This window comes from Pteropus medius, unplaced genomic scaffold, assembly GCF_902729225.1.
Source record: "Pteropus medius unplaced genomic scaffold, Ma_sr-lr_union100, whole genome shotgun sequence".
Classification (NCBI taxonomy): Eukaryota; Metazoa; Chordata; class Mammalia; order Chiroptera; family Pteropodidae; genus Pteropus; species Pteropus medius.
In genome coordinates this window covers 6,908,983-6,935,926 of record NW_024342647.1, presented here as the reverse complement: position 1 = coordinate 6,935,926, position 26,944 = coordinate 6,908,983, and the positions used below count along the sequence as shown (strand labels likewise).

General features: G+C 48.4%; 1 protein-coding gene across 1 annotated transcript in view; it reads left to right on the top strand.

The window, feature by feature from the left end:
- Positions 1 to 26,944, top strand: part of RGS3 (regulator of G protein signaling 3) — a 115,682-nt gene that overhangs the window by 51,667 nt on the left and 37,071 nt on the right. The window contains 2 exon segments of the mRNA XM_039866859.1: positions 4,133 to 4,176; positions 9,598 to 9,720. Of these exon segments, the coding sequence (XP_039722793.1) occupies positions 4,133 to 4,176; positions 9,598 to 9,720 (167 nt within the window).

Below are 26,944 nucleotides of genomic sequence, written 5' to 3'. Positions count from 1 at the left end.
GTGCCCTTCTCCAGCAGTGTCAGTGAGCAAATAGTGAACATGGCTCTCTAGGGAGCCCATGAGCTGCTGAGAATGAAGGAAATGGCTCAGTGACACTGAGGTGAACTCAAGGTGCACATTCCACCACTTAGATTTCTTTCCAGGCATTGGCAGAGTCCTCGCCCCTCCCCGCCCCCACGTTGCTGGGACGCTAGGCTTGCGGGTCCCGGGAGTTTGCAGAAGTCCAGTGACTCCTGCAGTTGGAGTTGGAGCCACAGGACCCAGTGTCCTGAGTCCTGGCGCCTAATTTCCTGCCTGACTCCCTCGTGCCCCCAGAGACCCGCTGTGCTTCGGCAGCAGGGCCTGAGTGAAGCTTTTAAGAGATGCATTTGGGACTCAGCTGGAGCGTCTGTTGGCCGAATGATCTCTGATTAACATTGCTCACTCTCCTAGGTTTCTTGTCTCTTTCAAATCAACATGTATGGAGAGTTCAGTCTGAGGCAAGGAAGATGGTAAACAAGGAACACACCCAGGCTTTCCTGCTGGCTAGGGCTGGGGTTGTTCCCTGGCCGGGGAGAATCTGCCCCACCCCGGGACTAAGGACTCCCCCATGTGACTTCTGTGAAGGGTGCTTAGCTCGGCTGGAAAAGCATACTCCCAGGGCTTAGCACTGGGCCCAGAATATCATAGGTGCCCAAAGAATGTTTGTTGGGTGAATGAATGAAAAGAGACCGGAAGCACTGTGTTAGCTTGGGGTCTGAGAGTTTACTCCTCCTGCAGGGCTTCAGATGATGGTCCCTTAAACCTCGCCTGCTCTCCTCCTGCCCAGCTTCCCCAAAGCTTCAGCAGGGCTGCATGGCAGTGTAATGGGAACAGGCAGAGAGCTGGCACTAACAATTGGGACATCTCCGGTCAGCCGGGGCCCATTGTGGTCTCTTCCTGCCTCTGCCACCCACTGGCTTTGCTGCTTTTTGTGTTTCTGCCTCCTAGGCGGCCAGCATCCCGCCCACAGTGTGTCCTCCTGGCCTGCTCTGGTCTCTCAGGATGGCCTGGAAATGTCCAGCTGATTCTCGGCCTCTCCATCCACCCTGGGGAGCCAGGTGCCCAGTCTTGGAAACTTAGATGCTTAGGTCCTAGCTGCTGGAATGCTTGGAGTTAAATTTAGTTGATTGACATTTTCTGAGCACATCCTCAGAGCCCACATCGGTGCTGGCCGCCAAGGCGAGAGCCGTGGAAGAGACACGTTTCCACTTCTGGAGTCCATGGCCTGGCGAAGTGACAGAGGAATATACTGGTTGGGGGCAGAAGGATGACACGGTGGTCAGAACCCAGGCTGTGGAGGCAGGCAGTCCTGGGTTCAGGCCTCAGCTCTGCCGCTTTCTCACGGATTGCCTTAGATAAGTTGTTTTCCTCTCCAGGCTTCAGTTTCTGCATCTGAAAAATGGAGACGTTGACCCCCTTGGCTTGTCTTGAAGGACAGAGAGGGCTTGGTGAACAGATGAGCGTGGGGTCTCAGGCCAGGCTGGAGAGGGCTCTGGGAAGATGACGGAGGGGTCAGGCCTGGGTAGGGAAGCCCTCTTGGGGCCCTACCCAGCCCGTGACTGGGGATTTCCTCTGCGAAACCCACATGTTCATCGGTGGGAAGCAAGGCCCACCCAGGAACCAAATAGCTCCTTGTTACTTTTCAAAATGGCAAAAGCATTTGGAGTGTCGGAGGGAAACCTGAACGTGTGCTGCCTCCCTCTTCCTTTACACTCGCCCCGTTGCCACTCTGGAGAGTCCAGAGCTCAAGCTAACGTTCCAAAGGGCTTCCGTCCGGTGGGGCCGAGGTCTCTCTCCCCGCTCAGCTCCCTTACACCCTGCTTTGCCACAGCTGCGGCTCCCTCCTGGCACCCTCGGCTCTGGAGGCTTGTCATCCTTTCATGAGGCTCTGAGCTATGCCGAGCACTGCTCCCATTCCTTCTTTCTCTCAAAGTGCTGCCAGCACAAGGCCAGGATGTGGGGCGGATGTCAGCGAAGGTTTGGGGTAATGCAGGAGGGTGGTGGCGGGCAGCGTTGCAGAACAGAGAAGTTGTCAAGGCAGTTGTCAGGCATCGCGCTCTATCGGGAACATGTTCCAGGCTCTGTCCCCCAAACTCGTCCTCCTGTCTCCTTGAGGCTCCCATCTCCTTGGCTTTCCCTTCCCTCAGGGAGCCTTCTCTTCTCTCACCACCAACTTCTAAAACTCAAATTGCTATTTTCTTGTGTAGATCTTTTTATATTTCTCTTGGCACTGAGATCTGCTTCTGGAAAGTGAAGGAAATGTCTCAGTGTGTTTTAAACAAAACAAACCACCTTCTTTTGTTCCCACCCTCAGCAGCATAAGGAACTGGCAGAAGCTTTGAAATGACAGGTTCCTTAAACATGATGGGCTTCTTAGGCAGGGCTCCCTCCCTACCTCCCAACCCACCTCTAGGTGGGGAGAAACGAGATTCGTCCTCTCTAAGGCCAAAGTGGAGCCCATTGACTAATGGGTTATTTTTATCTGGCTCTGGTTGACACCTCTGGCCCTAGGGGTGGTTTTGCCCTGGGGAAGCTGCCCACATGCTTGCTCTGAGGGGGCCTGGCCTTCACTCACATGAGGGTCCTCACTCACGAATTTTCCTAGGAATAGGCTTGACCTATTGTCTCTGTTTGTACCTTGGCACCTTTATTTTGCAACACAGTCTGCAATTCCTTTGACAATTTCTTTGATTCAAGTATGCGTGGAGGGGTCGCTTTGAGCCCAGCACTGGGCCTATTTCCTTGAGGAAGCAGAGGCATTTGAGAGCCCGGCGTGTAGTGGTTCAGAGCGTGGGTTCTGGAGCCAGGCTTCCTTGAGTAGGGGAGATAAATCCTGGTTCTTCTCCTTTCTACCTGGGGCTTGTCCCTCAAGCCATTTGTGCCTCAGTTTTCTCACATGAATCATGCCTCGGCGGGTGTTGTGAGGGCTGAGCTCACTCGGGTAAAGCATTTGGTCGGTACGTAGCACTGTGGTACTCTAAAGTTCTATGGCACTCGAACTGTTTGCTGTTATACGTGCTGTATTTTTGCTTCCCTCAAAACTGACAGCCTGCCTGGTGAGGTCTATTGTTTGAAATACAGGAAGTTACAAACCATCCCCGGCCAGTACCCAGATGATAGTGCCCAGTGGGGTGTGTTGCTGGTTTCTAAGAAGCAGCCTGCAACTGTCAGGGGAGGTGTCCTGGAGAAGAGGCGGGGCTTCTTCATCACCCTCGCCATCCCTTAGGCACGTCTCGTGCTTCTCCATATCCGTGCCTTTGTCCATGCTGTTCTCACCTCCCGGTGTGTTTATTCTGCTCATCTTGAGTTCAAACTCAAAAGGATCCTCCACCAGGAAACCTTCCCCAACAGCTGGCAGTCATCTCTTGGCCCTTGTGCTTCTGAAGCACTCTGACCGAATCATCTTCTGCCGTAGGGTAGGTATGCCACCTTAGCTCCTCTGCTGAAAGGGAGGGGAGCAGCCAACGCTCCCTCCCAGCTGCATCCCAGGTGGGGAGGGCTTGGTGAATGGTCGAGTTTGGAATTCCAGAGCAGGGGTGAGATGGCTCTAGGAGAACACACCGAGGGGTTGGGCCTGGTCTGGGAGGCCATCTCTAGGCTCCACCCAGCCCATAATTGGGGATCCCCCACCTGCATGGCCCATGCAATCCTTGGTGAGAAACAAAGCCCGTCCAGCGACCTAGTGGCTCCTTATTGAATTTCAGAATGGCGAAGGCATTTGGAATGTTTGAAGGAAAACCCAAATATGTGCTACCTCCGTGTCCCTCATCGCAGGAAGGAAGAGGCCTCCTGGGATGGATGACAGCTCTCTGTACCTGGCTGTTTGATGCCCAAAGGGGACTCTAGCTGCCTCTCCTGGAGATGAGATCTCAGCATTCCTTGAGTCAGGCTGACCTGCAGGCAAAGGCCTTACAGCTGTGCCTCAGCTTGGTTAGTTGTTAAGTAGCATTTCCACCAGAGATTTCCCTGTCCCCTGTGCCTGCTTCTTTCTTTGTCTTTTTCCAGGAAGTACCGCACACAGCCCTCTGGGCGAGACAGCCGGCTCTGCTCAAGCAAACCCCTGAGACTCTGTAACCAATTGTAATGCAAGTCTTACTTTTTGTTCCCGAAGGTTCTTCGGAAGATCTGAAATTCTGTGTGCTGTATCTAGCAGAGGTGAGTCCTTCCCTCTGAATTTGAGGAGAGAGATCTGAGACCTGGTGCTTGAGGGGGGATTTGGGGAAAGGTTCTAGTCCAGGGTTCTGATGCTGCCTCCTCTCTACCTTGTCCTGGGGCAGGTCCTGATAGAAACAGTGGTCCCTGCCCCTGCGTCTCTTACTCTGTGTGGAGGAGCGGTGGGCACAAAAGTGCATAGAGGGGGCAGGGGACACTGATCTCCTGCTTAGGACCTCCTGGGGGTCCTAATGAGGGTGTGGCCGGACAGCTATGCATCTCCCTATTTATTTATTTGGGAGCCCTTCCTCTGGAGATTGCTCTGAATCCTATGCCTGCCTCTTTTGTCCTCTTTTTCCAGAAAGTACTATCCAGGACCTCTCCTAAGGGTCTCGTCAGTGTTTCACATGGCCTTTACCTGGGCCAGATAATATAGGCTAAAGAACGCATCAAGTGTCGGGGTTTGAGGCTGGAATGACACCCGCTCACTGTGATTGGTGTTTCTGGTTATCTCGGTCTCATCAGAAGCTCATATGGGCAGTGCTCTGCCTTTGTTGAGCAAAATTGGCCAAATACCTCATTGCTTGATATGATTTGGGAGATAAAATATCATTAAACCATGGCTTTAATCAAAGAGGTTCTTGGTGATGAAAAAGTTGAGAGCCACTGAGCCATCATATTCTTTTAGATTTTCGGTTAATTTTTTATTCCCAATCTCATGTCTCCATTAATATGAGCGGGGGGTGCTCTCTGTCCCAAGCAAGGATTCGTTAGACCCATTCCTATCTTCTGCTTCAGTCTGTTTCATCCAACAGCCCTGGGAACCTGCCTGTCTTGTGGGAAGGTCCCTGTGGGTGGGGCATGGCTCACACTGGCTGGCCAAGAGGAGTATACTCTTTCGAGAAGGAATGAGTGTGTTATTTGTGATTGAAAATCATTCCTTCAGTTTCTCGCTAAGAGCTACGAGACTTCCAGAGAATCCCCTGGGGTGAAGACCCCTGAAGGAGAAGACAGAGTTGATAAGTTAGCTTCGGAGAGTTCCAAAGGGCAGTGGACATTGTTATTGCTCAGCCGGGGACCCTTGCTGCCTAGAATGGCAACCCGAGGGACAAGGAGTCATTGGATATCCTCCCCTGTGTCAGCACATCCCACCAGGCACTGGAAGTAGCTGGCAAAGGCACTTCAGAGCTAGTGGGTGTTCAGTTCCATAGAGCCCAGCGAGCAGCTTAGAAGCTGTGAGCCAGGCTGGGAAGAGCCAGAGCATTTGCCCCTCCATCCACATCCCTCTTGATTCTGATTCACTCTGGCAGGGCCTGAAATGAAGCTTCCAGTTCTTTAATGCCAAGAGAGCTTCCTGCCAGGCCGGGGTTGTTTTTCCCAGAGAGAAGCACTTCTGCTCATCGGTTTCCTGGGAGCTGTGACCTCCTAAGCCCTCCAAAGATTGATGATGGGATATTGATCTGGGGCTTTTTATTTCAGTAAAGTGCCAGGTGATCTGACCCCAAGGGGCTAGGGAGTTGAAGCTCACAGGCAGCCAGAAACCTCTTTTTTCTCCTAATGGGTTGCTATTTATGAAAGGCATTTCTGTAATGAAGGGAGACAAGATGACTGCGTGCTTTGTAGCCTGGGACAGGCTTGACATGGTGGTTTAGGATCCTATGGAGAACTCCAAACTCACATTGTAGTTGGAACTTCCAACAGGTGGTTTCTCTTCATTGCCTGACAGGCAGGTGGCACCTGGAGAAGAAACCAGGGCAAAAGAGTCAGAATTTGGAGAGGGTTTTCCCAGGCACTGAGAAAGTCCCAATTGTTTGGGTGGCAGCTGCTCTCTGATTATACCCTCCAGCAGCAAGTCGTGGGTGGGATCGCCCTAAGTAGCCCTTGGCCCTGGGGTCTCTATTTCTCTGGATAGGTGTCCCTCAGCCCCTGCAAATCCATGGGACAGATGACTTCAAAGCACCAGGGGCATTGGGTCAAAGTGCTTATTGGCCAGAGACCGTCCCCTCACCTGGAATCTGATCCTGGCTCCATTAATCTCGATCCGCAATCTGGAGTTAAGAAGACCCGCATTTGAATCTTGGCTCTGCCATTTCCGAACTTAGCGATCTGGGCAAGTCATATCCTCATCTCTGAAACAAGGCCGATGAAGCCTACCTAGCAAGGTTGTTATAATGATTAAATGAGATTCAATAAGATACTATGTCCAATGCACTTAGCTCAGAGCCTGGCACACAGTGAGCACTCAATAAATGGTAGCTGTTATTGTCGTCAGCTTCATAACAGGGGCAGAGCTTTTCATATTCCTTTCCTCTCCATTAGAGACATCGCCCATGAGTTATTGATCTTTTAAAGAGAAAGCTAAGAGGAATATCTGTTTGTAATGTACATATGCAGTTATACAAATGTGGCAAGATAGTAGGCTCTGGAGGAGACGAAAGACAGACTTTGTCTCCTCTCCTGAGACCTCCTGGGGCTGCCAACCTAACCTTTCTGAGCCTTAGTTTTCTCATCTGAAAAATGGCAGCGACTGTGCCTTTCTTTCCTCCCTATGTCAGAGAATCATTGGGAGAATTAAAGGAGAGAACATTTGTCAAAGCAGGTGAACAACTGTAAATCATTGAAGAAAGGGTTTTAGTTTTTACAAAGATAATATTATTTCAGGAACAAGTGAGTGAGGCAAGATGGGGGTTTTAAAGAGGAGAAGAGGAGTCGGGTCTCCGGTTGGATTTGGGCACGCTCATGTTCGAATGCAGAGGCCCAGGCCCCGGGCTGCTGCACCTGGAGAGCTCTGTGCTTGGCTAACCACCCTGCAGTCAAGAAGTCCTGCCTCTCAATGAGTTACGTGAGAATGCTTTCAAGGGAGTAGCTTACACCCTTGACCTTGGAGCCTGGTACTGAGGGCAGAGTGTGCATCAGCACCGCAACCAGCATTGGCTTGGATCACGGAGTGTATTAAAACTGGCGGTTCATGTGCAGGGTCAGCCAGGACAGCGCTGGGGCCCTAATTTAGATAGAGTTAGGCAGCTAGGAATTCAGCCACCCCGGAGGGAGCTGGCTTCATGCTGTCTCTCTTGGCCAGGCCAGCCTCCAAAGCTCCATGAAGCATCTAGAGAGGAGCCTTGAGAGCAAGTGCTTCCCAATGTGTGCCCATCTAAGATAGCCAGCCTCCAGGCCAGGCCTGAGTTTAGGCCCTTGAAATTCGAAGCCTTTCTTGAGATCATGGATGAGAAAGTGCTTTTGAAAATTGATAATTAGATAAAAGGAATTATTATTATGACGGAATTCTTATTTCAGAACTAAAAGAAACAGAGGAAGATTCGGGGCTCAGGGAGATGAAGGGATTTGCTGAAACCTAACCAGCTAGGTGGAGGCAGGACCTGGGTGGCTCCAGCTAGGCCAGCTTTGTGGAGTGGTGGCCTTTTCCAAAGCTGGAAGGAACCATAGTCCCTGCCTCACCCCTCTCTTCACAGGGGAGACATGATGAGACAGGGAGCAGAGGGCCCACTGGTCGTTTCCTGCCCACCCAACTTCTCCCTGAGGAACCTTGGGGTCTTTTTCTGGGTGTATCTTACCCTGTGGTGGGCCAGGGGTTCTGGGCAGTGGAGGGAATCTGTCGTTAAGTGGTAGGATTGCCTCACACATCTACCCAGTTCCCAGAAGCCCAGGGGTGGGGCTTTCTTCCTTCTTTCTTCTGAGGCTTTTAGGAAGATTAGCTTCTGGGCTGCACCTAGGGAACACTTAGCATGGGAGGTGGCCCTGCCCCGAAGGTGGTACCCCTAAGAGCTGGGTTGGATAGCAGGATAGAAAATGTCCCCAAATGCTGTTGGACGATGCCAATAACCACCCCAGCTCAGAGCATTTGCATTTGCTGTTTCTTCTTCCTGGAACAATTTCTTCTAAGCACTTCCCTTGCTGGTCCTTATTATCTAAGCCTTTGCTGGAGTGCTGCTCTGACCACCAGGCTCAAGTAAGACTGCTTCCCTTGCGGTCTTTCCACATTTGTAATTGTATTGTTTAGTTGTTTATTGGTTTATTGTCTGCCCCCAGCCCCAGGGCAAGAAGTCTGTCTCTCTTGCTTCTCCCTTTACCTCCAGGGCCTAGCACAGTCTCTGACACATAGCAGGTGCTCAATGAATATGTGCTAAAGGAATGAGGCCCTGAGTAGTAGCAGCTGGAGCTGTTCGTGAGGCGTCAGACGGCCCTCACTGCTTGCCTCCCGATAGCTCCGAGAGGTGGGCCATAGCATTATCATTCCATTTTACAGACTTTCCGGAGGTCGTCAGCTAGGAAGTGGCAAGGCTGGGATTCAGACCAGGCCTGTCCAACTGCAAAATGAGGAAGGACTGCACACAAACACCATCTTCTCCGTTCCAAGCCATCCAGCTCATGCTCTTAGCTCCCTGGCTGAGTTCATCTAATCGCAGCCCTGTGAGGCTATAATCAAATTCCAGCGGAGTCAGAAAGAGCTCCTAATCCTCTGATCAGAGTGTCCTGTGGTGGATAATACGGGGCATGCTGCACCGCCTCTCCCCGCCCCCAGCACATTCTGACAGCTTCTGGCCCACTCGCCGGGTCAAGGCAGCTCCCTGGTGCTCGCTCAGGCCAAGCTGGCCTCGCTTTGACCTCATCCCGGAAGTCCCTCCAGGGAGCCAAAGCTTACCGAGGCTTTACTTGCCAAGCACTATTCTAGGTCTAGATAAAAAAGGCCTTCCGAGAAGGAGTTTCTAATCTAGTTGGGGGGACGAGACTGCAGCACTTAACGAGGTTAAATAGCAAGATATTTAAATGACAGCGGTGCCAGGGACTGCTGTTGTCCTCAGTGGAGCTGAACAGCCATTGATCAGACCCAGCTCAGGTGCCAGGCCGTAGTGGGGCTGTGGAAGGCCACATGACTCTGCCTCCCAAAGACTTCCAAAGGGTTCTGTTGGTATGTCCAGCCAGTCAGCCATCCAACCCTGGCCTGGTGATCAGCTGAGTGTGCCCTAGGTGGGGGAGGGGGTCCTGCGAGCCAAGGGAGAGGTCCTGGCTCCACAGAGCATCAGAGGAGCGGGAACCTTGGCCCTCTGGGTTCCTTCTCCATGTGCCCTCCCAGCTGCTGCCTTGTGCTGCCTGTCCCCGGCAGTGACCTCACCATTTCTGTTCTGTGGCTCTCCACAGGCCTCCACTGTATAGGGAACCACTGCCTCCCTCCCTTCCCCCAGCCTGTGTGCATAAGGCTCACCAGCTGGCCTCCAAACCAGCTTCCCTGCTCCTTTGGCTGCCTCGATGTCGCCGGGGATTAATGTGCATTTGTGGCTTTTAGTGGGCACACCACTCCCTGCTGCGGCCTCGCCCTGCGGAACCGAGGGATGGGCTTGGGCCTGGGAGCCCCCTGAACCAGGGAGCAGTCCTGACCATCCCCTTCTCTATTTTCCCTGACGTCAGAAGGCAGAGTGCTTATTCACTTTGGAAGCGCACTCACAGGAGCAGAAGAAGAGAGTGTGCTGGTGCCTGTCAGAGAACATCGCAAAGCAGCAACAGCTGGCAGCCTCTCCCCCACAGAGCAAGGTAAGGGACTAGCCAGTGGCTGCAGCCCTGGCTGTCTGGCTTCCCCTTGGCCAGCCTGGACCCTCAAGCCTCTGAGCTTGGGACCAGCCCGAGCGTAGGACTTGGATGTGGACAACGAGATCTTGGCAAGGAGGCCTGTGCTCGAATGTCTCTCCCCCTTGGCATTTCACTGGGTCTGTCGAGTGGGTTTCACATTGCTTGGGTAGAGTGACAGAGCCAGATTGAACATGACCCGTCGATTCGCAGCTCTGTTCTTTGGTTTGCCTATGACAAGGTCTAATTTGGGCTGGCCTCCCTGCTGCTGCCGGGCATGTGGTCCCCCTCTGCCACTGGGTGGGTTGTGCCAGGGGCGGCACACTGGTGTTTAACACTGGCCCAAGGCAGACGTAATTGGGAGGGGATGTTTGCAGCTGAAGCCGTTCTAGTTCGATGCAGGTCACAGCCCACTGGAGCCAAGTGGAGCTTGCTGGAGCCTGGGGGCCGGCCTGCTGGTGTATCAGGGAAGATTGGAGGCTTCCTGCTAAGGCTGATCTGGAACAAGCCCCCTTCAGCCGGTCCTGTGCCTATGGAGGGATAGGATGGGAACTAGACCACAGCCTTCCCTTTTGTCACCTGGATGCCAGCCACAAGGCACAGTTGTATTTCTCCATTTGTGGGTCACTCAGGGCCATTCTCTTGCTAAAAGTGTTGGGCATTTTGGGATTTCGATTGATTGGCTGCAAAAGGAGAGGGGTTGGTCTGCCAGACGGGGGGGTGGGGTGGGGGTGGGGAAGAGGATAAGTGTCAGTGAGTGGCAGCCCGTAGACTTGTTGGCCTTGTTGCTTCTTCCTGAGGAGTTTGGGCCCACTGTGCCACAGGGCAGCAGGCACATGGTGGGAGCAGTGGAATCAGGCCTGCTGAGGGCAGGAGGTGGGGAAGAGGTGGCTGGGTGGTGGTGAGCAGCAGCTCCCCATTCCCTAAGGGAGTAATCATCTGAGAATTACATAATCTCAGACTTGACAGTTACCTTGTTTTATGCTAGCCAGGGGCAAGAATAACTTTGATGAGGGAGGATGGCGGGAAGAGCATGGACTTTTTGAATTGCACTCTGAGGCTAACTGGCGGTGTGACCTTGGGCAAGTCGCTGTACTAACTTGGAGCTTTAGTGTCCTCACCTGGGGGCAGTAGTTTCTCCTCCGAAAGGTCATGGTGGGAATTAAATGGGATGGTGCACATACAGTTTATAGCACAGTGCCTGGTATGCAGTAGGTGCTCAACTGCCCCCGCCTCCAACAACGCTGCTATACTACCTGGTTCCCACTGTTCGTTGTTATACTACCTGGTTCCCACTGTCAGGTTCTCCTACTGAACAAAGACCCGTGGAGACTGTAGGCTGTCTTGCATTCTCGATCCTGGGTTGGTTATACTCAGAAACCAGGCCACTTCTTTTCACTGTGAAAGTCTCTGGGATGTCGCATGGATGAACCAATGTCCCCTAGCTTTCTTGTGTCTCGGGCTTAGCTCCTTCTGGTCTGGGGGGAAGAGTTCTTGTGGCCACAACAGCAGAGTGTGTGGGCTTGGAATGTGTTGATATCAGCCTTCTCAGTATCTTGGGGAGTCTCTTTCATCAGTTGACTGAAGGTAGGCTGTGTTTCTGAGACAGGCTCTGGTCCCTGCAAAGCTGCAGGCCCTGCTGACTGACCCAGGAGAGGCCCCAGGGTTTGGGTCCTGGCTTCAGGGCCACACCAAGATATATGGGCATCCTGGGTAGACAATATTTGGATGCCTCTTCAAATTAAAACTCTTTAAATGCGGAGCTGTATCCTGGATGGAGAGAAGTGAAGGAGAGGCTGACTGCTGGAACCATCTAAGAATCGCCTCCTCGCCTGAGACCTGGGCCCTGCCCCAGCCTTGCACACCCCATTTGGCCCCCACTCCTTAGCAGGCAGTTAGGTCATCATCTTTCATCAGGCAGGCCCCTTGTGGTGTCGCACTGCCCAAGTTTCCCCATCCTCGCCATATGCACTTAAAGACTCTTAGCAACTCATCCCTCTGGTCACTCACAGAATGCTCCCCGAGAGAAGTTTGGTAAATATGATTTTCTCCAGCCCCATTTGGTTGCAGGAATGCTTTAGTAACCCGAATGACTAGGCGCAGGTGGCTGTCCAGCTGGCCACCGGTCATCCACTTGTACTCAGCTCCGTCAGGTCCTGGTAGTCTCAGGGGTGACCATGAACCCTTGCTAAGGGCTGGACCACAGCCTTTCCACCAGGGTTGCCGTCCTCCAGGGGACAGAGAAGAGGGAAAGCCAAGCAGAGCTCGGACACCAGCTTCTTGCTTTTCAGGCAAAAAGAGTCCTGCTAGACCAATTTGTCCTGACTGAGTAGCCTGCATTTTTCTTAAAGCCTTTTCTTTTTCCTTTCTGTGAATGCTCTGCCTTCTGCTGCACAATGGAAACTGCTGCCCAAGCCACACCCTCCCTGCTCCCAAATGCCTCTCTGGGGAAAAGGGTTTGCAAGACAACTCCCCAAACTCCCCTGCTGCCGCTTCTTAACCCTGTTCCTTTCAGCAGTGTTTGCTGACATCTTGGAATGGAGATTCTTCAAGCATCTCAAGGAATGTGACATTCTTCTCAACTTTGCAAAACATAATAAATGTGATATGCTCTGAACACGAAATGCTTGTTGGGAAGGACAGAGGGAATTGGAGGAAGATAGATTCAAAGAATGATAGAGAGGCAGGTGCGTCACTACCCACTGTGTGACCTTGGCAACTGCTTCCCGCCATGGCCTCAGTGGTCCCATCTGTGCATTGGTCCGGTGACTCTTTCTAGCTCTTTGAGCTTTGCGGTTATCATGAAAGCTGAGGGCCTGAGGTCATCCAGTCTCCATTAGGGAACCACACCTTGAAGATGTGTGCGTAACTTGACTGCCTGTGAAATCTGTTGCCTTAGGGGCCAGGTCTGTTCCTCCCTTGGGGATGGAAAGGGGGCAGGTACAGGCCTTCTGTGCTGTCTCTGAGGTGCCCATGGCCTGCGGGTTGCAGAGTGGGGGTCCTGGCTGTGGTAGGGTGGACACGATGAGGCAGGCAGCAGGCAGACTGAATCCACTGACTTTTTCGCTCACTCTTAGCTGACCATTGTAGGTAGGAGGCTGCTCTGGGCTGGCCTGCTTGCTCTCCTTTCTGTGGAAATAAATGGCCTCCTCCCTCTGCTCTCCCAGCCTCCTTTTTCTGCTCACCACTCCCTTTTCCTCATTATCTATCTCTTTTCTTGCTTCATTATCTGTCCCTGGAGGGAACCTACCTTTCTTCTTCCGCCTGGCATAACTTTTGCTAAACTCCCTGGGGCTGCTGCGCTGTGTCTCATTTAGAATAACTCACAGGTGGTCCTACCCTTGGCCGTTGAGGTTCTAAGCTAGTAGAGACAGACAGATACATATTACTTTGGTTATTCAATCAAATATACGCAGTAAATGCTTGCTCTGTGCCAGACACTAGTTTAGGTCCTTTGGGGTCACAGGAATGAATGAGACCTGGTCCCTGTTTTTATGAAATTCTCCTTTAATTAGACAGATGTGACAAGGACACAAGAGTGGCAGTCCACGCCTGACAGGTCCTCAGAGCTGTCCAGTGGGGTCTTGGCTGCACTTTTGTCGTCCACTCAGTGACCCTCTACTGAGCCCCACCACGTGCACAGTGCTGGGCTGGGCAGCGGGAAGCCTCTGAGGAGAACAGGCTCTTGACCGAGCCATCGGGGATGAGAAGGAGGCGCAGTGCATGAGGCACTACCCTGTTCTCAGGGCACGCCCTGGGCTCCGTGGTGGCAGTGCACGGATGAATCTGTCACACTCTTTCCGTGGGAGATCTCAGCGGTGAAGAGAGATAAGCCAACCGATCATTAAAAAATAACATAGCAAGCGATATGGGAGATGTAAACTCTTACTGCTCTATGGCCTCAGGCGAGGCACCAAGCCACTCTGAGACTCAGGTTTTCATCATTAAAGTATGTGGATTAACAGGGTTCTCGTGAGGATTAAACTCATGTCGTGCGCTTAGCAAAGTAGCACACGAGAAGAGTTCTGAGAATTGTTATTAAAGTTATATCTATATAGGAAGATTCATCTAGTAGTCTTGTTTATTGAAGCTGAATGCTGCTACCCTGAGCACATGTGACGACTGCTCCATGTCATTTCCTGGTACCACCAGCCGTATGCCAGGCCCGGGCAGGGAAACTGAGGCCTCCTGGGTCTGCTTTGGCTGTAAGACTTCTCCCAGATGTGACGCCGAGGTGCCGTGCCACCTTGTCATTTCTACTGGGCAGCTTGAGACGGGGCCCTGGAGATGCTAGGGTCTGTCTGAGCTCCTAAGAAAGGAGCAGGGGCAGGTCCTGGAGTCAGGCAGCCCTGGTCTGAGTAGACAGCAAGCTAATTCCAGTTCTGTCTGGTTCCACAGAAACTCCACCCTTATGGCTCTCTCCAGCAGGAGATGGGGCTGGCCAACTCAACCAATGCTACCCAGGATAGAAGCTTTACCTCATCAGGACAGACTCTGATTGGCTGAGCAAACCCGAGGGCGGGACTCTGCTTCTGGCAACTTAACCCTTTCTTGGGCATCCCCTACCACCCAGTAACCTCACCTCAACTGGACCCAAAAAGGAGGACCAAGATGGTGGGCCTAAGGTCATTTGAAGAGAGTGGCCCCACGGGTGTGTGTGGACTGGCCTCAGAAGGACCACAGTGGTGCAAGAGGCCCTGTGGGCACATACAGACTGGAATTAGAAAGTCCCAAATGAAGACAACACAGAAACTTATTCCCCACAAAGAAGAAAGAGGCGAAATAGCATCTGGGCTTCTGGTGGTTCCAGCACCTGCCTCGGGGGCAGCAGGAGAGGCTGGGAGAGGTCGGCCCTGGTGGAGAACAATGCTATAACCCTCTGCTGCCAGAAGACACCTTCACTCATTCGCTCATCTGTACTCATTTATTCATTCCTTTATTCAGTGGATATTTGGGGGGCATTTACTTTATGCCAGGCTCTGTGCTAGGAGCTAGGGATACTGTGGAGAATGAGATGGACATGGTCTCTGCTCTTATCAAGATTTCTGCCCTAGTGGGAGTGAACATTAAATAAATCAACATACACATACGTACACACATGCACTCACGTGATTACAAACTGTGATAATCCATGAAGGAAAAGAACAGATTTCTGTATGAGAGAATGGTATTTAGATTGCTATGTGTGTGGAGGTGGGGTGAGGTGGGGGAGACCATAACTTTTGAGCTGGGGCCTGCAGGCCAGAAGGGAGTTAGCCAGCCAAGGACTTTGGAGAGAAAGTTCCAGGCAGATGTACCTGAGATAGGAAGGAACTTGGCATGCTGGAGGGATGGAGGCCAGGCCAGCGTGGCTGGAGCTTAGTGAGGAGGCAGATAAAGTGGGTGGGGCCAGATCACACAGGGCTGTGGTGGTTACTAGTTTATCGATTTCATTCTAGATACAAGGGAGAAGCCACTGAGGGCTTTTGAGAAAGGGAGTCACAGAGTTTTGGGTACATTTCTAGAAGGTCAGTTATAGCAAGGGCCTAGGTCGGTGTGAGGAAGTCAGGAGGTCCCTTCAGTCCTCCAGCTGAGGGGCGATGGTGGCCTGTCCTGGATGGTGGCTGGGGAGGTGGGACGTGAATGCCCAGACCCTGGCATGTGATGGAGGCTCTGGGATGAGAAGCGAAAATTCTCTGCCTCTTCACCCTGTGTGTCCTCCTCTTCCGCTGAGTCTTGCTCTTTCGGAGGATGCCAGTGAAGATTGGGGCCTTACTTCCAGAGCCCCGTCCCAGCCGGGCCTGGGTAGGGACCAGTGCTGAGTTCTGGGGATGTCCCTGGAGTTGGGAGCAGTGAGTGTTTCACCCGCTAAGGTGGGAAAGTTCACAGCCCCCAGCCTCAGCCGGGCTTGCCTGTGCTGTCTCTCCATCCAATGCCGAACGGTCTGATGAGAAGCTGAAACATAGCCATCTGGAAACTGACTTGGTTGGTTTTTTGAAGAGCTTTGAAGGTCGGGGACTGGGACTAGGTGTGGCTCAGCACTCCAGAGGAGACTGTCCTGCCACAAGGCTAAAGAGAGGCCTACCAAGGGGGCAGTGATTAGAGAGCTCAGCCCACTCCCTGCCTGCTGCGCCCCACTCTGGAACCCAGGGTTGGGCAACTCTCACACCCTTTCCTACTGCTGAGACCTAGAGGGAGAGAAGCCCAAGGTGTGAGCCACAGAGCTCAGCACAAAGGGGATGTGTAGGATCAGGGCTGCTTGACTAGGAAGAGAGGGTGAGAAAGGCTGGAGAGGCGGCTCAGGCCAGAGAAGCTCCGGACCCTGGACATTCTCTGCATCTTGTCCTGTAAGACTTTCTAAGTGTCTTTGGAGAGGGGTCTTGTGCTTGGCGAGTTTGCTCTGCTGCTGTGAAAGGGGCCTGGAAGAGAATTCATCTTTTACCTTCCACTTGCCCTCCTCCCAGCCTAGCAGAGATCAGGCATGTGTTATCAGTGGTCTAACAGGGGGCGAGATGTCTCTGCCCATGACCAGGCCAGTGCCCCCGTCTAGCAGGGAAGTAGATTCACCTGAAGTGGGACAAGTGGTACATAGTGTCCATCACGCGGGACTCAGCCTCGGGGTTAATTCTGAGAGGCTGAGCAGCTAAGCCTGCACAGACAGCAAGCTGCACTTTGATTTCATTTGATTCCCTTACAAAATGACATTAAGTGGAATGTGGGGCGCAGGAGAATCGCCTGTCTGGAAAGGCAGCAAGCTTGTCTCTCCGGGACCTGGTGACCTACCTCTGTCCACCAGACAGGTGCAGAGGACAGGAGTTCTAGCCAGAGAGAAATGGAGAATCTGAATGCAGCACCCAGCCCTGGGGACAGGGCTCTCTTCCCACTTGTCCCAGGAAGCTGCTGAGCGGGGTGGATGCCTACGTCAGGGTCCTTGGCCTGGCCGGCTGTTGGGAAAGCGGACATCAGCTCCTGGAGGCCCCGTCTTCCCAGTGACTGTGGTGAGCCAGGGTGCCATGGCTGCTCTGCCTCTCCAATCGATGACACAATTAATTTGGCTCCACGGGCTTGAGAAGATGAAATATGACCGGCAGCTACTGCTCTTCAGCAACCCCGTCCATCCCAGCCATCCAGGATGATGAACAAGCTATGAAAATGGCCTTTGAGAGTCATAATCACGGGAAACACAGCCGAGCTCCTCCCTCCACATCAATCACCCCAAGAAGCACACACAATGGTCTCTTTCCTGATGGGCCAATTGTCTTGGTTTGGTGTCTCAGGGCCAAGGAGCTGGGAGGATGGGAGCACAACCATTTATTGTTGAAAGGGCCATCTGTGTGATTTGAATACAAAGTGATCCCTTTAGTTACCCTAAACACACCCCCTCTGATCCCGTTTTCATGTTTTCTTGTGTCTCAGGCTCAGGGTCTTTTGCAACTCTGGAGTTTTTCCTGTTCACAGTCGTGCCCGGGGCTCTGCTGGCCTGGGTTTCTTTTGGCCCTTTGGGAGTTGGAACCTGTTGGAAATAACGATGACATTTATTTATGTACGTCTAGTTTTTAAAAAATTCCTTATCTTTAATTCTTTTTCGTAAATTCTGCCACCGAAGTCCTCACATCTCACACGTTACCGAGAGGGTTCTATAAAGTGAAGGTGCAGGCAATTTCACAATGTTGGAGGGCTTCCTCCAGGGGGAGATGGCATCTGAGGTCCCCCTAAGGGAGACATCATCTCCCCTAGGCCTCCTAGCAGCATCGTTTTATGGATGAAAGGGGTTAGGACTCAAAGAAGTTAAGTGATTTATCCAAGGTCACACGGCTGGTAAGAGGCCGAGCTAGTTCTCAAACCAAGGTCTTTGAACCTCATCTATTGCTCTTTCCAATGCAAAGACTTGCCTTTTAGGGATGGAACTGAGAGAAATGAGTCATCTCCTCCAGGAGGAGGCAGAAGGAGGCCATCCTTTCCCCGCCTCTGCCACCCCTCCCCACCCCCAAGTTGGCCCTTTAAGCTTAAGAGGGATGCTTTAGGACAAACAAATGAGATGCCATAATCTCTACACCGTAGAGAATGAACTTCTACAGTTCATATTCCTGAGGGGTGGCCCAGGTGAAAAGACCAAGAGCGTCACACAAGATTTGAAGACTCTTAAGTGAAAGACAAGGTGAAGCTCCTTAAGAGAGGCCTTCAGAGGGCACTGGGATGGTAGGGAGACCCCTTCCCCCTTTGAGTCTGGCCTTCAGAACCAACAGACATAGCCTTTTGATGCCTGGCAACAATGGGCCAAAGGCAGAGATGGAAGGCCCTGGCCCGGGTACACTGAGCAAGAGTCTGGAAGGAGGACTTTGACCCAAGCCCCATTGATGGCGAGGAGAGCCCGCCCGCTCCAAGTTCTGGGCCTAGATTTTGCTAATTGACTGCTTTAGAGTTTCAACCCTAACTAACTGAGAATCAACTGGACTAGATTTCAGATATCTCCCCGAAGAAGCAGACTCTATCCTAAAATACTCAGCTTTTTCCAGTCTCTCCAGCTCCCCTCCCTCCCACCCTCCTGTCTACAGGTCTGGCTGGGTAGGCTGCCTTCTTCAGCTTCTTGCCCTTGGACTCAGCCATCTTACTACTCTCTTCTTAGCTCTTAACAAAGACAGCACAACCTTACCATCTATGCTGTCTTGACCTTATCATCCCTCAAGCCTTTCTCTGAATAGGGCCACTGTCCTCCAAATTGTTCCCAGATCCTCGGTTTAAGGGTAGAATAATAATGCTGGGTAATTTGGTAAGCCTAGCACTGTGCCAAGCTTTTGACCTACATTGTCACTGTAATTCTCACTATAGCTTCATGGGGTTCACTATCCTTTATTCTCATTATACCTAAGTGATAAATGAAGGTACCGAGTCTTAGAGAAGTTAAGAAACTTGCTCGAGGTCACACAGCTAGTGAGATTGGAACCTGGGCGGCCCAGGTCCAGAGCACCTGCTTTTGATTGCTCTGTTCTACTGCTTTCCAGCAATCATGGCCCATCCAAGTTGGGAGGGGCTGGGGAGGCTGAGTAGTCACAGTCCTCCCTCAAAACCATCGTAGGGGACCGTCGTCTTCAGAATCAAGCCCAGGTCTCAGCTCGTCTCTCGAGGCTCTCCGCGGTTGCAGTGTGCTCCTGCTTTGCACCTGCACCCCAGCCACACTGGATTATTCTCCTTCAAACTCCCCATGCACATTCATGTTAGGCTGTTTCATCTGTCCGATGTCACCTGCCCTCCTCTGCCGTCCCTGCCAGATGCAATCCTCAACCTTCAAGACTTGGTCCCTCTCTGATGCACCTTTCCCAAGCATGCATCAGAAGTCATGCCTCCCCCTCTGCGTTCCCATAGGGTTTTGTTCATCCACAGCACAAGCTGTAGGCAGACGTGTTTTCTCTGCAAGACTATGAGCTCCTTGGGAGCCAGCGGAGGTCATCTCTTATTTATTTTTGATTCTGTTACTGCCTGGTCCTTAGTAGGTGCTCTGTAGATGTAGAATTAAATTGGATCACGTGGTTCAAACTTTTCATGTTCTAGAATCTAGATGAGGAAACTCAGGCTCAAAAGGGAACGTGAGCTGGCCAGGGTCATGGGACAAGTTAATGGCAGAGGCAGGACGAGAACTCAGGTCTCCCAACTCCCTTGGCTCAGAGCTTTTTCTGTTGCATCTCAACTTTGTGAGACTGGAGCCTAAGTCCCCACTTGGTTTATTAAGCAATCTGGCCAGGTTTCCTTCAGGGTCATGGATTCTGCTGTATTCTGTGCTGACTGCTTGCTGTGCATCCTCAGAGGGAAAAGAGACCTGATCAGAACTACTTTTGTGGTTCTCTTCCCCCTCTCACTGAGCCCGTTGCCCTCAGAGAAAACCAGAGTAGGATTCTGAAGATCCTGGTCAAAATCCTGATTTTGCTGGTAATTCACTGTGTGGCTTTGGGCAAATTACTTCACCTCTCTTCAACACAAACCCCAAATCATGGAATATAGTGTTTATTTTATGAATGACTGGAAAATTGATAGAACCAACAAATCTTTGAAAGTGGAGCTGCAAAGCTCCCTCCTCCTTCACTGAGATCAACTGATTAATAAGCTGATTTGTAGAAACTAAGACCAAGAGAGAGGCGAGAACTTGGCCAAGGGCGCATGGTTGGTGCTAGAGCTGGAACAAGGACCCAACCTTCTACCTTCTAGGCCAGCACTACTCTTTGGTGACTTTTAAAAAAACAATTAAAAAATTTTAAAATTACAAATGACATACATACAACATTATTAGTTTTAGGCGTACGACATAGTAATTAGACATTTATATAACTTACGATGTGATCACCCGAATTCAATAACCTTTGAAGAGTTTGCCGGGTTGGGAAGAAGGAGGGACACGGATTATCTTAGCGATGCTTTTGTCATGTCACTCAACTGTGTTGTCATTAGGAAAAGTAAGTCACCACTTTGGGCTGTAATGGAAAGAGAAATGGCCCCACTAAAGGTGTAGGGAGAGGTTGTCTAGTCGGCTGTCTTGTCTATAAATTCCTGCCGTGTTCTTGCTGGAGCGGAATGAATGGGCTGCTGTGTTTTACCTGGAGCTCCAAGCATAGCAGGGCTGGTAGAGATGCTCCCTGCAATCTGTTCTAAAAATAGCAGTGGGAACAGAGCTGAGAGGAAGAGGAGGGGGCACCTTTAGGAGTTGGGTGGGATGCCTCACCCCCTTCCTCTTCCTGCCAGGCCCTGTGTGAGGAAGTGCCATAGAGTCAGAGAATTTAGATCTGGGAGGGTCCTGGAGCCATCAGCCCTCACACCCCCTCCTTATACAGAAGAGAAGGCCCTGGAGCCTGGGAGAGGGGAAAGGACTGGCCAGCAGCCGCCAGGCCCAGGGAGAAGGTCCCAGATGGCAGGCCGTCTTCCTCCTGCTGTTTCAGCAGGGCGGCTGCAGGCCTTGCGAGGTTCTCTCTCACTGCCTCTGGGGGAGCACAGGGCCTGGGAATTCCTGGGGCCGGATGTGGTCGGGCTTCCTGAGAGTCGCCCAGCAGGCGAGGAGTCCCCGACTAGTCTGCCCTGAGCCCTGACCTCTGCCAGCTGGCCTTCCATCGCCATGCCTTCCCTTTGCTAGTGTCCCCACCCTTGCTGATTTGTCCTTCTGTCGACCCCCTGGGCTGTCTGCAGGGAGGGAGAACAAGAGCCAGCATGGAACTGGCCTGCAGGACAGAGTGTCTAGTGGGCTGGGACCTTTTTCTGCCCTGCCCCAGGAACAGAGGCAGCTAACGTAGAGGCAGGGGCCTGGGTTTAGACACAGGCAGGCCAGGGTTCAAATTCCAGCAGTGTTTCCTACTAGATGTGGATTACTGGTTGGTCATCTAGCATCCATCTATCAAATGAGACGGGGACACCTGTCTCATTGGGTTCTTGTGAGTATTAAAGGGATGGTCTGTGCAATGTGCCTGGCATGCCGAAGGTACTCAGTAAAGGTAGCTGTAGCTGTTGTTACTAGATCAAGTACGGGCACATGCTTGACTATCTACAACCCCTTCTTTGGGGCCTTCTTCTATGGGGGCATGGCAGATGTTTGTTTGTGTGTTTGTTTTTAATGCAGTTGACTTTTTTTTGTGTTATTGCAAAAGTTGTCCATGTTTATTATGAACAAAACATTTCATACGGATGAACCAGGAGAAAGAAATGAAATTCAGTTTTAATTTTAATACCCAGAGATAACCGCTGTTAACATTTTGGGGTGTATCTTGTCAGGCATTTGTTTATACACAAATACATATATCTTATTTGCAAATTGGGGTTACTGGTGCACACAATTTTCTAACTTGCTTTTTTCCATTTAACGATGTAGAGTATCCAAGTTTCCATGTCAATAAATGTTCTCAACATCATTTTTACTGCCTGTAGAGTATTTCATCATGTAGACGAAGCAGGATTTATTTAAATTATCTCCAGAAGTTCAATGTTTAGGTGGTTTCCAATTTTTCATTGTTACGAAAACCCGGTATTTAAAAATCCTTGTAGATATATATCTGGGTTATCTCCAGCATCCAGTGAACATGATTGACCTTCCACAAGTATTTGTTGAATGAATGAATATTTCGTTAGAATAAATTCCTGGTAATAGAATTTCTGCATTAAAGGTTATATATTTATTAAAGAGGTTCTTGATACCTATTGCCAATTGACTCTGCAGAACAGTGGTACCATATAAACAGTACTTTAGATTGACCAGTTCATCTGGCTTTGCCCAGAACTTTCCACGTTTAGCACAGAAAGCACTGCTTCCTGGGAAACCCCTCAGTCCCGAACAAAGTGAGACAGTCTAGGTAAGAGAATGCCCATTTCCCCACACCCTCACCAACATTGTGCGTTCTTATGGTTTTTAGTAGGTTCATTTCTTTGTTTACTAGAGATGTTGAATATTTATTCACATGCCTTTTCAGTCACTAATGTTGCCTCTTTTTGAGTTGCCAGTTCAATTCTTTTTATTCCTTAAATTCCACATGTAAGTGAAATCGTATAGTGTGTATCTTTCTCTGTCTGACTTAAATACCTTCTAGGTCCATCAAAGCAATATCTTTTTCCATCCCCTTCCTTTTCATATGTAGGGGTCTTGGTTTCTTATCCTTTCAGCCTCTCTATATTTTGGTTGGAGCACTTAATTCTTTTCCATTTGAGGTACTTATTGATAGGAATGTAGTTGTTACATTCTTTATTCCTGTTCTTGATACATATTTTTTCTTCTTAAAGAAGTCCCTCCAACATTTCCTATAATACTGGCTCAGTGGTGATAAATTCCTTTGGCTTATTTTTGTCTGGAAGCTCTTTATCTGTCCTTCAGTTCTGAATGATAGCTTTGCTGGATAAATTATTCTTAGTTTCAAGTATACAGTACATTGGTTAGACATCTATATAGTTCATAAAACGATCCCCCCAACTGCTCCCTCCCTCCCGGGCCCTCCACCTGACCAACACATTAATGCTAACTGCATTCCCTGTGCCATGCTCCCCATTCCCATGACCATCCATCAGCTACTAATTTGTACTTTAACCCTTCACCCCATTCTCCCAGCCCCGCAACCCCCTCCTCTCTGACCATCCCCAAATTGTCCGCTATATTCGTGAGTCTGTTTTTGATTAGTTTGCTCTTTTTGTTCCTTGGATTCCGCATATAAATGTGAAATCATATGGTATTTATCTTTCTCTGTCTGACTTATTTCACTCAGCATAAGAACTCCTGGTCTATCCATGTTGTTGCAACAGTTCAATTCTTTTGCTCATTTTTTTATTAGGTTGTTTATAGTTTAATTATTAATTCGCATGAGCTCTTTATATAATAAAGATATTTGTGTTAGCCTTTTGTTTTTATTATTTTTTTTTAAACTACAGTTGTTTCTGATTTATAGATAGTCATATCTATAAATTGCTTTGGTAGCAGCTTTGTAGGGATATTCATATGTCATATTCATCCATTTAAGGAATACAGTTCAGTGTTCTGGGTTTTTTTGTATATTCATGGATGCATATAGCCATCACCACAATCAATTTTACAGTATTTTCATTATCTCCAAAAGAAACCATACCCTTTAGCTGTCATCCACCAATTCCCCCGTCTCCTCCAGCCCTAAGCAACCACTAATCCACTTTCTGGTCTATAGATTTGCCGCTTTTGGACATTTTATATAACTAGAATCATATAATATTTGGTCTTTTGTGACTGACTTCTTTTACTTAACGATGTTTTCAAGGTTCATCCATATTATAGCATGGATCATTTCTTTTTATGGCTGAATAATATTCCATTGTAGGGATCTATCACATTTTATTTATGCATTCATCTGTTGATGAACACTTCAGTTGCTTTCACCTCTTAGCTATTATGAACAATGCTGCCATCAACATTTGTGTGAAAGTTTTAATGTGGATATATGTTTTCATTTCTCTTGTATATATACCTATGAGTGAAATCACTGGGTCAAATGATATCTCTATGTTTAACTTTTTTGAGGACCTGCTAGGCTGTTTCCCAAAATGGTCGCACAACTTTACATTTCCACCATCAGTGTATAAAGATTCTATTTTCTTCACGTCCTCTCTACCACTTGTTATTTTTCCATTAAATTAGAGCCATCCTAGTGGGTGGGAAGTAGTATCTCACTGTGGTTGTGAATTCTGGTTTCTGATGACTAATATAATTTCTATAAATTTTTAAAAATATTTTTTCCTTTGGTGTTGTGGTTCTCACCCCCGGATTATATAATAGTCACTGCCCCTCCCTTGAACTTACGGTTTTATTTTTCAACTTTTAACATTTTAGTCCATCTGGAGTTTACCTTGGCATATAGTATGAGGCAGAATGCTTTTGATTTTTTCCAAGCAGTTATTTGTTCCAATGCTTTTACATTGTTAGCATAAGTACCCTCTCATTCTTCTTTAAAAAAATTTATTTTCTATCCTCACGTATTTCTTCTTTTAAATGAAATCTGGTATAATTTTATTCAGTCCCCACCTCCTCTCTGCCTCTGCCCCGAAATCTCATTGAGATTTTGATTATATTTACATTAAAAATATAAATAAAGAGGGGAGTATTAAAGTCTATACAATACTGTTTTGTTTTAAATCCAGGAATAGGATTATGTCTCTTCATTTATGCAAATCTTCTTTTAGGATTCCCCAAGTAAAGTTTTGTAGAAAAATTTTTTCTTAAAGATCTTGCACATTTTTTGTTTAACTTATTTTAGGAAATTAACATTTTAAATTTATATTACAAATAGAAATATTATTTAGCATTACATATGTTCTTCGATAATATACTTGTATAAAACTTGTACAGAAAATCCAAAACATTAGTGAACTGAATAAAATAAAGAAAATCCTGCATTTCCCAAGCCCTTTCCTCATCAATAGCCACTGCTACCTGCTATAAGTTTGGTGTAATCTCTCCAAATGTTTTCCATGCACATATGTAGATAGTGTGTTTTATTTTACTAAATAGTATCATATAATATAAAAGTTTCCGTAACTAATTTTTAAAACTTAATATACCATATAAATCTTTTACACCAGTACCTAAAGTTCTCCCTCTTTCTTTTTAGTAAACAGTGGACCATTATTCATTGAGCTGCTCCCATGCTCACAGTCAGATTGTTTCCAGTGTTTTGATATTACGAACAATGCTGCTCTAAACATCCCAAGAGTGTCCTGTATGTTACACCTTGCTGCACTTTTCTGCAGGACAGAATGTGACATACACTACCAAAATGCCCTACAAATGCTTTCCTTCCGTGTAAACATGTCATCTGCCCAAAACTATTCTTATTATCCCCATTTTACAGTTGAGAAAACAAAGAAAGGTACAGACAGGTTAAGCAGATGTATAATTTACATTCTTATTAACAATGAACGAGAGTACCTGTCTCCCTGCACCCTACCTAATATTAGATGTTAAAACTCTTTTAATTTTTTGTTAGTATGAGAAATGACAATTATATTTCATTTTAATTTGCAATTATTGGATTACTAGTGAGATTGAGCTTCTCTTTACACTTATTAGTATTTACTAATTTTTCTTTGGCTCGTCAGTTCATATCAGTTGCCCAGTTTTCTACTGGGGCTTTCGTTTTATTTGTAAGAGCCCTTTATATGGTTAGAATATTAACCATTTCTTTTCCACTTGCCTTTTAACTTTATTTATAGTACCTTTCATCATTCAGAAATTAATACTTTTTTATAATCAAGCCTTTTTGTGGGAGGGGGTGAGTAGAGGGCTATACTTTCTAAGGCCTCTCCTACTACAAGTTTATAAAGAATATTCTTCTATATTTTATTCAAGTACTTTTATCTTTTTTTTTTTTACATTCATATTTTCGATTTATCTGCAATTAATTTAATGCCTGGTGTCAGATGGAACTCTCATGAATTTTCTTTCCAGTTAATCGGTTTTTCCAAACCTATGTTTTGAATTGTCCTTCCTTTTGTTATAGGCCATGCTCTTGTCCCTCTCATTAATCTGTCTAATCCTATATCAGGCTGAGCCTTGGTTACTGTAGCTTCATAATATGTTTTAGTAGTAGTGAACATCCCAAGGCCAATCCTCATTATTCTGCAAAATTTCCTCTGAAGTTGTACACCCTAATTCTAGTCTGCCAGTGTTTTATTCTTACCTTTTTCACTAACGTATTTCAATGTCAGAAATGACACTAGATCTAAAATAATATGTCCTTACCTCCTACTACCCATAATGAGTGTGTCGTCGGCTCTCCCATACTTCTCTTTGCTTTCCTCCATGTCTCCTCGGTATTATTGAAATCATCTACAATTTTAGTTTCCGATTGTTACTGTTTTAAAACATTAGTTCTATTATGTTTTAAGAATCATTTATTTAAATTGCGTTTAACTTCTCAATTATGTTGTCAGTAGTTAAGTGTATAAATGTTTCTGGCTTCACTGCCTGTCAGTCTCTCGAATACCACGTCATCTCACTCTTGACTTCTTGATTTTGTTTCGTTTTTGTCTGGAGAGCTTTCTTGAGTAATTTTTCCCGAAAGGGTCTGTGGGTGGCATACTTTCTTAGTCTTTGTAAGTCTGGAAATATTTGCCCTTTTCCTGAGTAGAGAATTCTAAACTAACAGTTCTTCTCCCCCAGCGGCTCTCCTCTGTCCCAGCATCCAGCTAGAATACAAGTGCCGTGCTCCTTCGATGCTCTAAAATTTCTTCATGGAAATGAGCAGGATTTCTCTTTCTAATCTTTAGAATTTAGAAATTTCGTCAGATTATTTCTAGTTGTTCTCTTTTGCTAATTTTCCCTGGTACTAACTTCAGCCCTTTCAGTCTGAAGACTCAAGTCTTCCCTTAGCTTGGGGAAATTTTTTATTAATTTTTGGAATTGGGTTCAATTTCCTCTTTCTGGATTTCCTACTACAAATAATAATAATATAAATAGGATAATGGCACCTAATGTTTATCAAATGTGCTTTTTCCTTCTGCTATAACATGTCATCTGCGCAACACTATTATTCTTTTATAGATGAAGAAACAAAGGAGCAGAGAGGTTAAGTAGCTTGTACAGGTCTCATAGCTAGAGGGTGTAGGCTTTGATCCGAACCCAGATGTCTAGCTCTAGAACCCCTGTTCTTAGCCACTACACTATGCTCCCTGCTTGTCAAATCCAACCCTGACTGCGGTACCCTTCAGTAAAAATGTGACCGTTGACAGC